At 50.7% G+C, this 13,817-nt stretch overlaps 1 protein-coding gene across 1 annotated transcript; it reads left to right on the top strand.

Moving 5' to 3' along the window:
- The first annotated feature begins 11,546 nt into the window (after nucleotides 1-11,546).
- On the top strand, nucleotides 11,547-13,637 carry Ttc9b (tetratricopeptide repeat domain 9B). Its single transcript, XM_038340557.1, has 3 exons — nucleotides 11,547-11,967; nucleotides 12,533-12,715; nucleotides 13,444-13,637. The coding sequence occupies exons 1-3, from the start codon at nucleotides 11,547-11,549 to the stop codon at nucleotides 13,557-13,559; spliced, it is 720 nt and encodes a 239-aa protein (XP_038196485.1). The 3' UTR covers nucleotides 13,560-13,637.
- The last annotated feature ends 180 nt before the right edge of the window (nucleotides 13,638-13,817 follow it).

Here is a 13,817-nt window from a genome sequence, read left to right on the forward strand (position 1 = left end):
GGTTCCCTCTCTAGCATAGGAAAAAGAGAACCACCTTTTATTCCCGTTTCCCAGCCCCTCCGTTACAGATGGAACAGTTTCTTCTGTCACGTTGTGTGACTCATCTCCCAGTGGGATGCATTCCTGTCTACCTCAGGCTTTTGAGCAGCTCCACGTGAGGGACCCACAGCCAACTGTCCCCATAGAACACACATTCTCACATGTGCCTATGCTGCAAAGATTAGGGGAAAGAGTTAATAATAAACGCTCTCCATTTCATCGGAGCCCGTCTTACATCAGGAAGAAATGAGGCCCCCCACAGGCCCAGGGTCTCCAGTGATATAACCATGAACGCTCGCCCTGCCTTCTGCTCATCCCTAATTCCTCCCAGCTGAGTCCATGCCTGGGGTATGTCCCTCCGCCTCCATACCTTCAGGGTATTGCAGATATCGTTAGCCTCTGGGTCCTAGGGGAAATGAGACTTGGAGCTGCACTAATGCATTCTCAGGAATCGGGACACAGCAACCTATACCCCCAGTTGCTTCATAAGGTTGCATAGGCGAGTGCCTGCCATTACCAAGAACTTAAGTTTCTGCTTTCTCCTCCTCCTCACTGCTGTCATCAGTGCTATAATAAAAAAATAAAAATAAGGATCTGTTTGTACTTTGGTATATATGGCCTACATCATGTGAGTTTAAGATGTGCTAGTTAGCATCCAGAAAGTATAGTGATTCATTTGTTTAAATGCTTAATGTTTAAATGGTTTCAGATTTGAAGGGAAAATTTCAAAAGTGGTTCTGGCCAGGAGTGGTGGGTCATGCCTATAACTGGAAGCAGGAGGGATTACAAGGTTAAGGCCTCTGGAATGAGACTTCTCAGACCTCAGCAATGGAGTTGGAGTGAAGGGAACATGATTTCAGGACTGGAGTATTAGGAATAAGATGAGCTGAGAGCATCTCTTGGACCTGCTTGAAATAACCCACAGTGCAGGGACCCGGTTGGTAAAGTGCTCGCCCTGCAAGCATGAAGATGAATTCAACCCCAGGTGGGGCTAAGTGGCTAAGAGCTCTTGCAAAAGACAGGAATTGGGTTTCCAGAACCATGCTGTGCAGCTCACAACTGTTGTGACTCTTACCTCCCAGGGATCTGATTCCTTTGGATACACCCTGGGACATACACATAAATAAAAGTCATTTAAAGTGGAGGTGCAGTGGTGGCCTGGGCTTGTGTCCCCAGCACTGAGGGGATGGAGACAAGTTCTTTGGGGCTTGCTGGCCAGACATTGCAGCTAAAGCAGCAAGTTCCAGGTTCAGTAAGAAACCTGTCCAAAAATAAGTCAGGGTGGTGGTTGCGCATGCGTTTAGTCCCAGCACTCCAGAGGCAGAGGCAGGCACATCTGTGAATTCGAGGTTTCGAGGCCAGCTTAGTCTACAGAGAGCAGTCTAGGACAGCCAGGACTACACAGAGAAACCCTGTCTTGCCAAGCAGTGGTGGTGCACGTCTTTTATCCCAGCACTCAGGAGGCAGAGGCAGGTGGATCTCTGTGAGTTCGAGGCCAGCCTGGTCTACAGAGCGAGTTCAGGACACCCAAGGTTAAACACAGAACCACTGTCTTGAAAAGACAAAAGTTCTGTCTTGCAAAAAAAAAAAAAATTGCAGGCACACACAAAACAAAAAAGCAAAAAAAAAAAAAAATCCCACATGGTAGTACCAAGCTGCTTCAGTTTTAATTAATCCCAGACTTAGTCAAGTTGGCAGCCAAGAAAAGCCACCACGTAGGAGAAAGGTGAGTTCAGCCAGTTTAGCTAACAGCAGATCTGTGCTTATTGGCATGTGTGCCGCTCCAGAGCTTAATCCCAGTAAGATGGGGATTGCATAGCTCAGAGCTTCCTATAAACCCGGAAGTAAAACCTGCACGTAGGTGGGGTGTGGCTCCGTGGCTTGTCCAGGATGGGAAGGGTCTGAGTTCAGTTCCCAGCCCTGCAGAATGAGACAAAGCACTGTGTTACATTCTTCAGCACGTGGCCAGCTCGTGTCTTCTCCAGCTCTGTTCAGCACACGTCCACTTTGGGAGACAAGAACATTCTCTTACTCAAGGTCCTACCACCAAGATAGGAAAGTTACTGTGGACACATTGTTCCTCTCCACAGATCTTGATCAAATCTTAGTTACAAGTCAGCTCTTGCCTTTAAAAAGTATTTTAGGAGTTGGGAGTTGTGGTGGTGGCAGTGGTGCATGCCTTTAATCCCAGCACGTGGGAGGTAGGCAGAGGCAGGAGGATCTCTGTGAGTTCAAGGTCAGGGCTGTTACACAGAGAAACAACAAAGTGCTCTATGGGCTGGAGAGGGCTTGGCAGTTAAGTGGTACTGCTCCTGCAGAGGGCCCAGGTTTGGTTTTCAGTGCTCACAACTGCCTATTCCAGTTCTTGGATCCAGTGCCCTCATCTGCCCTCTGCTGGTACCTTCACAGGTGAGATACAAACACACATAAACATGTAGGCACACACACATAGAAATCTTCCAAACATACTCTGGGGGTGGAGTAATAGCTCAACCGGTGAGATGCCTGCCCCTCCGAAGAACCTGGGTTTGATCCCAGCACTCACCTGGCAGCTTGCAACCATCTACATCAGTTCCAGGAGATCGGTTACTGCCTGCTGACCTCTGCAGGCACCAAGTCCACACATGGTGTGCAGTAAGTACATGTACTCACCAGTGCTCATGAAAACCTTAAAGCCAGGCAGTAGTGGTGCATGGCTTCAATCCTAGCACTCGGGAGGGAGTTCGAGGCCAGCCTGGTCTCCAGAATAAGTTCCAGGACAGCCTGGGCAACAGAAAAATCCTGTCTTGAAAAAACAAACAAGAAAAGGGGGGAGGGGGGCTGGAGAAATGGCTCAGTGGTTAAGAGAACTCACTGCTCTTCCTGGAGACCTGGGTTCAATTCCCAGCACCCACATGGCAGCTCACAACTGTAACTCCAAGATCTAACACCCTTACACAGACGTACATGCAGGTAAAACACCAGTGCACATAAAAAGAAAAAAAAAACACTGAGTTCTGTATTATCTGTTGTTTTTGTTATGTTTTGAGACAGAATCTGACTGTATATCTCTGCCTGACTTGGAATTTACTCTGTAGACCAGGTTGACCTCATAGTCATGGGGCTGCCTTGCCTCGCCTCCTGAGTGCCGGGGTTAAAGCATGCACACTGCACGTCTTTTGCTGTTATTGAGGCAGAGCCTATACACAGCTCTGGCTGTCCTGGAATTCACTGTATAGATCAAGCTGGCCTCAAATTCAGAGACCCACCTGTGCCTCCCAAGTGCTGGGATCAAAGATGTGTGTCACCTTGCCTGGTGAGCCACTGTCTACAAAAAATAAAGCGCTTAGAAGAGAGTAAGTGCAGAGAATTGGGGTAGGATGGTGGTTTCCATGGAGATAAGGGAGTCAGTGTCTTTTTAAAAAGATTCTTTTTTTACATTTATGTGTCTGAGGCAAGGGCTGTCTTCAGAGGCCCGAAGAGAGTGGCAGGTCCCCCAGAGCTGCTGGACCAGGTGCTGGGAGCCTAACTCGGACCTCAGAAAGAGCAGCAAACACTCTTAGTCGCTGAGCCGGTGACCACTGCCCTGGGCTCAATATCTTAGAAGAGGTTTAGAAGCCTGGCATAATCTCAAGAAGATCAGGAATTTAAGTCCATCCTTGCCTATATAATGGAGTTTAAAGTCGGCCTGAGCTGCATGAGATCTTTTCCCAAAAGCCAGCAAACAAAAACCAACTTGTTTTTTTTGTGGGGGGAGTGATCTCCAAAGGAAGGGAAGGCGGCTGGTGAAGAAGCCTTGGGGTAGATAGAACTCCTTGTTGCAGGTGGGGGTGGGGGCAGGGGAAAGTGTGGGCCCAGTGGGACTAGAGAAGATGAGCTCCAAGTGTGTAGTAGAGGAACGTAACTCTTGGGTGTCCTGGGCCTTAACCTCGAGGAAGACGACAACCCCCCTCCCCCCAGCAAGCCCTGAGATTCTTAGACTATGGCCTGGTCCTGGTGCACACGGTACCCCTTCCCCAATCCTGGGCTGATGTAGGAAACAAACTGTCAGGGCAGGAAAGACAAGCAGCTGCAGCAGGATGATTGCTGCCTTGTCCACAACACACACGCACATACAGGGCAGTGGCCATGAGTCCCCTCAACACACACATGCACACAGGCAGTGCACGTGAGTCAACACACACATACAAGGCAGTGCACATGAGTCCCCTCAACTCTCTCTCTCTCTCTCTCTCTCTCTCTCTCTCTCTCTCTCTCTCTCTCTCTCTCTCTCTCTCTCTCACACACACACACACACACACACGGCAGTGCACGTGAGTCCCCTCTGGAGCTTTGCCTTAACCAAGCTGTGGCATAGCTCTAATAAACAGTCTTACCTTCAGGGACAGTCCGCACGCTGCGCTGGGAACAGTCCATATTAGACAGGAAGCCAGGGTTTGGAGGAGGCAGGACGGCCTGCTAGCAGTCACTTCAACGACTGCACCTGCTCTGGAAGACCTTGCACCCTGGAGCATCCGAAGCCGCAGCTCCCACCGGAAGTCAGCTCCACTGGCAGGATGCTGGTGAGAGCCAAGGCCCACCTCGAACCTCGCTCCAAACACTAACCTCCAAGCCTCTACTTTTCAGGATTCTTCTGTCTCCTTTGACCTAGAGCCTCAAAGTGTGCTGGCCCTCATGGGAAAGTCACCGGCACCATTATCTCCCCAGGATGCTGACAAAAGCTCCCTGGGCCTGAGTACTTCACCAGGGCTGGAAGAGGTGCTAACAACTAGGTCGGGCCTGGAAGGTGACATCTTCATTGAAATCATTGTGAGCGAGCCAAGGGTCAGATGAGCCCAGAACCAGCTCCCCCTTCCTCTCTCCCTCTCTATTTTGATTTTTTTTAAAGACAGGGTATCATGTAATTCAAGCTAGTTTTGAACTCACTATGTAGTAATTGCTGGGATTATCAGCCTACCATTTCTCTTTCAGTTCATCCATTTACCAGTGCAGTAACCATGACTCAGAATGCCGTTTCTCACGGTCCTGCCTGGGTGTTGGCGATCCTTCCTCTAATATTTCATAGATCCTTGCAGTAGTGCTCCACAATTGCTCATTTGACAGATTGTCGTCATCATTCAGTGCTGCCAGGCATGGGACCCCAAAGTATTATGCATGCTTGGCAAGCACTCCAAGGCTGAGTCACATTCCAGGCCCTCACTGGTAGATGTGAGGCTAATGTTCTGTGCCCCCAGCCCTTGGGGATTTATTAGCATACCTTTTTGCAATTGTCCCATGTAGGCAGACTTTTCTATCCCACCAGCCAGCTCCGAAATAACCATATGATTTCCTTCCTTCCTTTCTACCTTCCTTCCTTTCTTTCTTTTCCCAAGACAAGGTTTCTCTGTGTAACAGCCCTAGCTGTCCTGGAACTCCCTTTGTAGACCAGGCTGGCCTTGAACTCACAGAGCTTCTACCTGCAAAAAACCCACATGGGGCCACGAGATGACATTCTGTGAAGGCGCTTGCCCTAAAGCCTGACAGCTGAATTGAATCCCAGACCCCATGTGGTATTAAAAAAGTGGGGAGGGGGGTCTCTAAGTTGTGCTCTGAACTCAGAGCAGACAAACGATGGAAGAAAAGGGGGAGGAGCAGAGGAAGGAGAACCGGGGCAGAGAGATTATAACGGATTTGACAAAAGAAAAGGCAGGGAGCTGGGAAGATTGGGGGGAATCTCGGGGTTTTAAGCCAGAAGTTTCCTGGTTGGATCTGCCTTTGATAGAACCCTTGAAGAACTCAGAGGGTGACAAACCCAGGCTTGGTTGCTGAGGATGAAGTCTGAAAGCCCAGAGGGAGACAGATGCTAGGAGGTCAGGTGCCCATGGTGTCCACACTGGAAAAGAATTAGGGAAACTATGCAGCAAAACGGCCTGGGTTCTAAATCTAGGTGGAGACTCAGACTAGACTGCAGTTGGGGGCTATCGGGGCACTTGTGCTATGTCCAACTTGCTGGGGGAGGCTGGAGTTCAGAAGAGAAACTGCGGCACAGGTGTGCCCACTGAACATCTACCTGCTCGTCTCTAAGCGCACCACACACTGTCTGGAAGGACCCTGCCTTGCAAGGTGTCTTGGGCACATTAGTGAACTGACTAGTTCAGGTACGTGTATGTATGGGGACGGAGGAGGCTGGGCCTGGGTCCCTGCCAGGGACCCTGGTGGTGACCTGTGCCACTCCCAGGAGGGGACACATTTAGCTGGATTGTCACCTGTGCTCTGGCTGAGTGTGCCTTCATCACCTGCAGCTGCTGGTCGTGGCCTGTCTATTCCTGGTCTGCAAAATGGAGGCATGTGTGTTGGCTGAAGTACTTCCAGGGTTTGCTTCAGACACTATGCCAAGCATGTTATACTGCCCATAAGAAATCTGTATGAGGCAGGGACTAATGTGTCTCTTTAACAGAAGAGGCACAGAGCAGGGCTGGCATCTGCCTTGCGTCTGCAGGCAGAACTCAAGCGGTCCATCTTAGGTACAGTGGACTGCTGTCTTTTTTAAGATGTATTTATTTATTATGTATACAGTGTTCTGTCTGTCTATATGTTTGCTGGCCCAAAGAGGGTACCAGCTCTTATTACAGATGGTTGTGAGCCACCATGTGGTTTCTGGGAATTGAACTCAGGACCTCAGAAAGAACAGTCAGTGCTCTTAACCTCTGAGCCACCTCTCCAGCCCTGGAGTGCTGTCTTATTCAGTGCCTCAACAGAACTGTATGGTGCAGCAGACACCATCTCTGGTCTGTGGATAAAGAAACGAAGGTCGATGCCAGCTGTTGTCGTTCACTCTTGGAATCTCGGCACTTGAGAGGCTGAGGTAGGAGGACTGTGATTTCGAGACCAGCCTGGGTTACATGAAGACCTGTCTTTGAAAAGGGAACTGTGCTGGCTGGAGAGAGGTAGTTTATTGGTTAAAAGCAACTCTTCCAGAGGCCCTGAGTTTTATTCCCAGTACAGACAGTAACAACTGTCTGTAATTCCATTTCAAGAGGATCCAACATTCTTTTGTGGCCTCCATGGGCACCAGGCACACATGCGGTACACAGATACACACTCAGAACACCCATACACATAAAATAAATACTATAAAAATAGGCAAAGCACCAGGTGGTAGGACGCACGCCTTTAATCCCAGCATTCAGGAGGCAGAGGCAGGCGGATCTCTGTGAGTTTGAGACCAGCCTGGTCTACAAGAGCTAGTTCCAGAACAGACACCAAAGCTACAAGAGAAACCCTGTCTCAAAAACAAAACCTAAACAAACAAAATACAGGCAAAGCATTTAAATGAAGAGCCAGTAAATCAATTGTACTAAACCAGGTCATTTGAACATGGAAGCAGGTTTTATCCACAACTTGCAGATTTAAGCCAGCAGTCCCATTTTACAGACCAGGAAATTGAAGTCTGGAAATTGGACCACATCCATCCGTCTCCAACACTCCAGAGCAGGATGTCCAAGCTTCCCCAACTCCTTTCCCTTGTAAACACAGTCCTTCTCGCTCTGTCTGCTGAGTGCGGGCTCCTCCTCTCGGGTGGAGCTTCTGCACGCAGAGAACCACAGCGTCTTGGATTTCTGTCTGTACCATCTAGACCCACTGACTGCTCTGCAGTAGGCTGGTACTCAAGGGTAGAGGCGTGGCCCACACCAATGAACTTAGCAGCCTGTAGTGGCCTTGTATAGTGTCTCCCACACCTCCCCTTAGGTGATTCTCCTTGCCACTTCCTGGAGCTGTCCCTGTTGGCGTCTGAGGCTGCATGAGGGGAACCAGATCATCCGCCAGCTGTGGCTCTGAGACTGGCGAACCACGTGCTGGATCCGATGGGCTCCAGGCCTGGCCCAGCGCTTTACAGAGGATGTCTTGGCGGAGGGTGATTGTGTCTTGCGCCCTCGCGGATCCTACCTCCCTGGTTACCAACCTTACCATCTGTGAGAATAAGAGAAAATAATAGGGGCACCACTTGTTTATTTTTCTGAGTGGGTGAAAATGAGGTGTCTTGTCTCTCTAGCTTTAGGGATCCATCTGTCTTTCTCTGAGGGTGTTTGTGCATTCGTGGGGATTCTCAACCTAGCCTCAGGATGTTCTTCCTTAGAATCCCCCAGTGAGGGGCTGAGGGTGTGGCTTTAGTGGAGCAAGCTGGAAGGCCCCTGCAATCCTCTTTTCTCACAGCTGTGTCCCTCTGATGGAGGGGTTGGGCACTTTAGCTCCTCTTTGGGTTCTGGTCCCCCTCTAGCCACACTTAGAGAAGAATAATCCGTGACTGCCCTTCCATGGTATCCCCTAGTCACGGCCTTGTAAGATCTGTGCCCAGCTACCCCCAGCTTCTGGGACCTATACCAATCTCCCTTCTTAGCTCAAACCTCTAACTCCGTTCCCTGCCTCACTTTCTCCATTTTCTCCATGCTGCCCCCTGGAACTGGAGCCCCTGGAACCGTGCAGAGTGCTTGCTGCGCTCCGAGGCCAGGTGCCCGGCGGTGTAGCCGTCTTTCTCAAGTACGCGTGACCCCAGGGCCAGGACACTAGCCTGGCCGCCAATTGCTTGCTCTGCAGCCCTCAGCCCGCACCTCTCTGAGCCCCAGCCCAACAAAAACAAAAACCAAACCCCAAAGTGTCTTGTTTGGTTTTTTGTTTGTTTGTTGTTGTTTTTGTTTCTTCAATAAAATTTTTTTTTTTTAATTTGGAGAGCTCTCCATTGGTTGAAGTTTAGCCCCGCACTCGATTTTGATTGGTTGTATCTTGCCCTCTTATTTCTCTGATTGGATAATCTCTGCAAATCTTTTACAGAAAGGAAGAGGCAAATTCTAAACTCTTCCGCCAGGGGGCGCGGGCTGGTTTACCCGGGGCTGCTCTCAGGAAAAACAAAACAAAAAACAAACAAACAAACAAACAAAAAACGACAAAAAGCTAGGATCCTTTTAGTGGTGGGAAGAAACTGCTAAGGACGGGAAAGGAGGGTTCACTGCGCCCGCCCTATTTTTAAGACCACTGCCTCGACCTGGTGGCTAACTTTACAGACTTTGTTCAATTAACAGAAGATCTAGGATTCCAGAAACACCTCTTGATATGCTCTCAACTAATACACATGTATGTATGTATGTATGTATGTGTGTGTGTGTGTATATATATATATATATATATATATATATATATATATATATATATATGCACCTAATGTGATACAGGGTTTTGCTAAGTGGCCCCGGATGGCCACAAATTCACAGTTCTTGCCTTAGCCTCCCAGGTGCTGGATTACAAGCATGTGTCATGACTCTTGCCTAATTCACCATGGTGTTTTTTGGTTTGGCTTTTTTTTTTTTTTTTGGTTGTTTGTTTTTATTTTTCAAGACAAGGTTTCTCTGTGTGGCTTGGCTGTCCTGAAAATCACTCCTTGAATTCACAGGGATCTGCCTGCCTCTGCCTCCCTAGGGCTGGGATTAAAGGTATGCACCACCATGCCCACCATGCCCACCATGCCCAACTTAATTCAATATGTTTTAAAAGATTTATTTGGCCGGGCAGTGGTGGTGTATGCCTTTAATCCCAGCACTTGGAAGGCAAAGGCAAGTGGATCTCAGTGAGTGAGTTTGAGGCCAGCCTGGTCTACAAAATGAGTTCCAGGACAGCCAGGACTGTTACACAGAAAAAGCCTGTCTCAAAAAAAAAAAAAAAAAAAAAAGAAGAAAAGATTTATTTTCTTTTTGTGTGTTTGAGTGGGTTTGTGTGCACCACACAAACACAGGTGCTCTCGGAGACCAGAAGAGAGTGCTGGATCCCCGGAACTGATGTTACATGTGGCTGTGAGCCACTTGTGGTACTAGGAACTGCACCCAAGCTCTCTGCAAACTCAGTAAAGCTCTTAACCCTGCAGCCTTCTCTTAAGCTCCTAATTCAATATTTTTTCTTTTCTTTTCTTTTTCAAGCAGGGTTTCTCTGTGTAGTCTTGCTGTCCTGGAACTCACTTTGTAGACCAGAACAGCCTTGAACTCAGAGATCTGCCTACCTCTGCCCCTTGAGTGCTCCTAATTTGATATTTTTAATTGATTAGAGAAACCAGTACACCACATATGAAGGCCTGCAAAGGTCATCAGTTTGTGAAAGTCTTTCCTATTTGAGGGCTGGAATGTAGCTTAGTTGATGGACTATTGGTCTGCCATACATGAGCCTTGGATCCAGTCTCCAACATTGCTCAAACTCCAGACACAGGGATGTGTATCCGTAATGCCAACACTAGAAAAGTGGAGGCATAGAAATCTGAAATGAAGGTCACCCTCAGCAAGTAGTGAGCTTGGTGTTTTGGGGGGAGGGAGGTGTTGGCTGCATATGAGTATCCTGGGAAAGAAACCTATAGTAATAATCTAATGAAATTATTTTAAATTTACATTTTTATTTTTTTATATACATGTGTGCATACACATGTACTACAGCATGTAGGGAGAAGTCAGGTGACCATGTTGAGGAGTTCCTTCCAGGGGTGGTACTCACGTGCGCTGCCACCACCCAGTCATGTTTCCATGACGGTCCTTATTGTGCTGGTGGTTCTGGGCTGTCAGTGGGGACTTGACAGCTTCTCACTGACTTTTCTGGAAGGGAATGAAGGCAAGGGGCAAATTGCTCTGGTTGGGGGTTGCCCTTCCTCCAGGAAGTCCCCAGTCCCACTTCACCCCAGGGCAGAGGTCTCCTCTGGCTTCTCCATCTTAGCCATGACCCTCTGTGCCTTCCAGGCTCACTCACTTTGAGCTGTCATTGGTCTGTCTCCCTCTAGACTGTGGTCCCAGGAGATGGGGGCACTATTTAAATAATTCTTCTTCTTCCTCCTCCTCCTCCTCCTCTCTCCTTTTTATCACCTCCCTTTTCTTTGTAGCCCATGGCTGCTCTGGAATTCTCTCTAGCCCAGGTTAACTTCAAACAGTCCACCCTCCTGTCTCAGATATTTGAGTGTGATTATAGGCAGGTGCCATCCCGCTCGACTTCTGCTTTATCATGGCCCAGCAGCCCCCAGAACAGAAACCGAGCAATGGCTGTTTGTTACATAAATAAAGAATTGATTCCAGGGTGTGTACTGTTATTCCGCACTACAGGACTACAGGTAATTTGAGGGGACTGTCCAACTCGTACAGTAGTGAGAAACCAGTAGGGATTTGAATCTGGGCAACTTGACTTCCTATCCTGTGTTCTTATCCAACATGTCAAATGACTAGTGGGCTGAAAACCAGCTTTCCAGAAACTGATGTCAGCCTGCTCAGCCTTTTCTTCTAGAAATCTCGGGGAGAGCATGAAGGCTGGTGGGGAGGTTAAGGACTGTGGGGACAAGGGAGAGGCACCAGAAAACCATACACCGGGGCTGATTTTATGGTGAGCGAGGGGGAGTCTGGAGGGGCTTTAGTAGACCCATAGGGGGCAGCCGGAGACGGCAGCCAGAGATGCGGGGGCGGAGAAAGGGTGGGGACCGGCCCCGCGGGGGGGCGATGCGGTAGCTGCAGCGGCGGCCGAAGGAGTTTCCCACAATGCAGCGCGGCGCGCTGTCCCCGGTGCTGATGCTCAGCGCTGCCCCGGAGCCTCCACCGCGCCCGCCTCCCGCCCTTTCCCCCCCGGGCCCAGGCTCAGCGCCTCGCCATGGCTCAGCTCGCCCGGGTCCTGCCCCAGAGCCGTCTGGGGGCCTGGCTGCGGCACTCGACAACAGCCTGCGGGCCGCCGTGGCATTCAAGGCGGAGGGTCAGCGCTGCTACCGAGAAAAGAAGTTCCGAGAAGCCATTGGCAAGTACCACCGGGCACTGCTGCAGCTGAAGGCAGCTCAGGGGGCCCGCCCTGGCGGCCTGCCCGCCCCCTCTCCCGGACCCGCAGCCAGCCCGGGGCCGGCCCGCCTCAGCGAGGAGCAGCGGCGCCTGGTGGAGAACACAGAGGTTGAATGTTATGACTCCCTCACCGGTATGGGGCCGTCGGGGGCGGAGCAGGGGGGAGCAGAGGACATGGGTGAGACGGGTGGGTGGTAAGGGGCAATAAGGAGGCCTTAGGGCCTGAGGGTGGTGGCTGGAGGCTGAAGGAATCAGGGTTGTGGTCTGACGGGGAGACTTCAGAACTTACTGAGAACAGGAGTTGGAAGTAGATGAACAAGGAAGGGTTCTAGGATGGAGGAAGCAGGGACGTTGGACTTGGTTCAGAGTTCACTTCCCTGACTTAATCTCCCCGATCTGCCGCGCGCGCGTGAGCCAAGGTTAGAAAGGCTTACCCTTCCTTCATGGCTATTTGGTTCTTAGTCCCTCACTTCTGCAATTGTTTGGGAGATCTCCAGCTAACTGCCTTAGACTTGTCTGTCCTGTGCCCTCTAGCGGCGGCGCAGATCGATTCTCTACTAACGAGATAGTAGATTGGCGTCCCCTGGTGGCCAGAGCAATCCCTTAGCCAAGCGGAAGAGGCCAGGTTACTTGAGGTCATGTGAGTCCTAGGGGGTTCAGACAGTGTCTGAAAGTACAGGGTCTCCACACCCCCGCAGCTTGCCTCTTGCAGTCGGAGCTGGTGAACTATGAGCGTGTGCGCGAGTACTGTCTCAAGGTGTTGGAGAAACAGCAGGGCAACTTCAAGGCCACCTATCGCGCCGGCATCGCCTTCTACCACCTGGGTGACTACGCACGTGCGCTGCGCTACCTGCAGGAAGCCCGAAGCCGGGAGCCCACAGGTGAGTGGCAGGGCTGGGTGGAGCTGGGCAAGGGGTTGGAGCAAAGGAAGCCAAGGCAGGAGGGCCAGGGCAGGTCAGAACTACCTCAGGGAAGTGCTGTGGCCAGCTCTTGGTCAAGACCGTCCATGTCCGTCCACCCTCACCAAAGGCTTCCTCACCCTGTTCCTCTGCCATCTCCCCAACCCCTCAATCACGCAAAGTAAGCACTCGTAGGCTAAATCCCCAACCCATCGACCCTGTGTCCCTGACTGCTCACCTAGGACTGCTTGAGCACTTCCTGCCCCACACCCATATCCCTTACTCCCTCCTAGTCAGCCAGCTCCTCAGCGACCTTCTGCCCTCCACGCAGGGGCTCAGAACACTTGTCCTCTGCCCTTGCGGAGATCAGTCAGGGTATTGTTTGTCCATGTATGTGTAGGCATGACACAAGCGGAGGAGGCCAGAGGGGACACAGCAGGTGCTGGATGCAGGGCTGTGTGATCAGAGGCAGGATTAGCTTTCCTGTGAAGTGGTTTGGTGAGAACAGTTGTCACTGGGGGGTGGGTGGAGGTGTGACAGGAGCCTCTCCTGCACAGTGTGGCACGTGTGAGACGGGAGGTGTGAAATGTCCACGAGTGGCTGCTGACAGCCGAGGTGCTGGGGGTGGAGCCACTGGCTGTGAGCTGAGGTCATGAGGACATTACCCTGTCTCAGGACACCAAGATAATGTTTACGTTCTTCCCCTGCAGACACCAATGTTCTCCGCTACATCCAGCTGACTCAGCTGAAGATGAACCGTTGCAGCCTCCAGCGGGAAGACAGCGAGAGCGGGACTGGAAGCCCAGCTCGGGATGTCCTGGGCTGAGGGCAAAGGGCAGCCTCTACCTTATTCCCTCTAACCTCACCAGGCAACTCCCCCTGGCTCATGTGTTTACCGGTAAAGCGCCTGTCACTGGTGTCTCCTTTGTGTTATGTTTTTGTGGGAAGGAAGCAGGAGATCCACACTTGGGTCTCACTTCCTCAGAAATCAAGAGGCCCAGGAGGAAGTGTGGGGTGTAAGGATTTCCCATTGTGGGGTAACTCAGCATTAGGGCCCAGGCTGGGGAAGCATACACAGCCAAGC

The sequence above is a fragment of the Arvicola amphibius genome, chromosome 8, assembly GCF_903992535.2.
Source record: "Arvicola amphibius chromosome 8, mArvAmp1.2, whole genome shotgun sequence".
NCBI classification, from domain to species: domain Eukaryota; kingdom Metazoa; phylum Chordata; class Mammalia; order Rodentia; family Cricetidae; genus Arvicola; species Arvicola amphibius.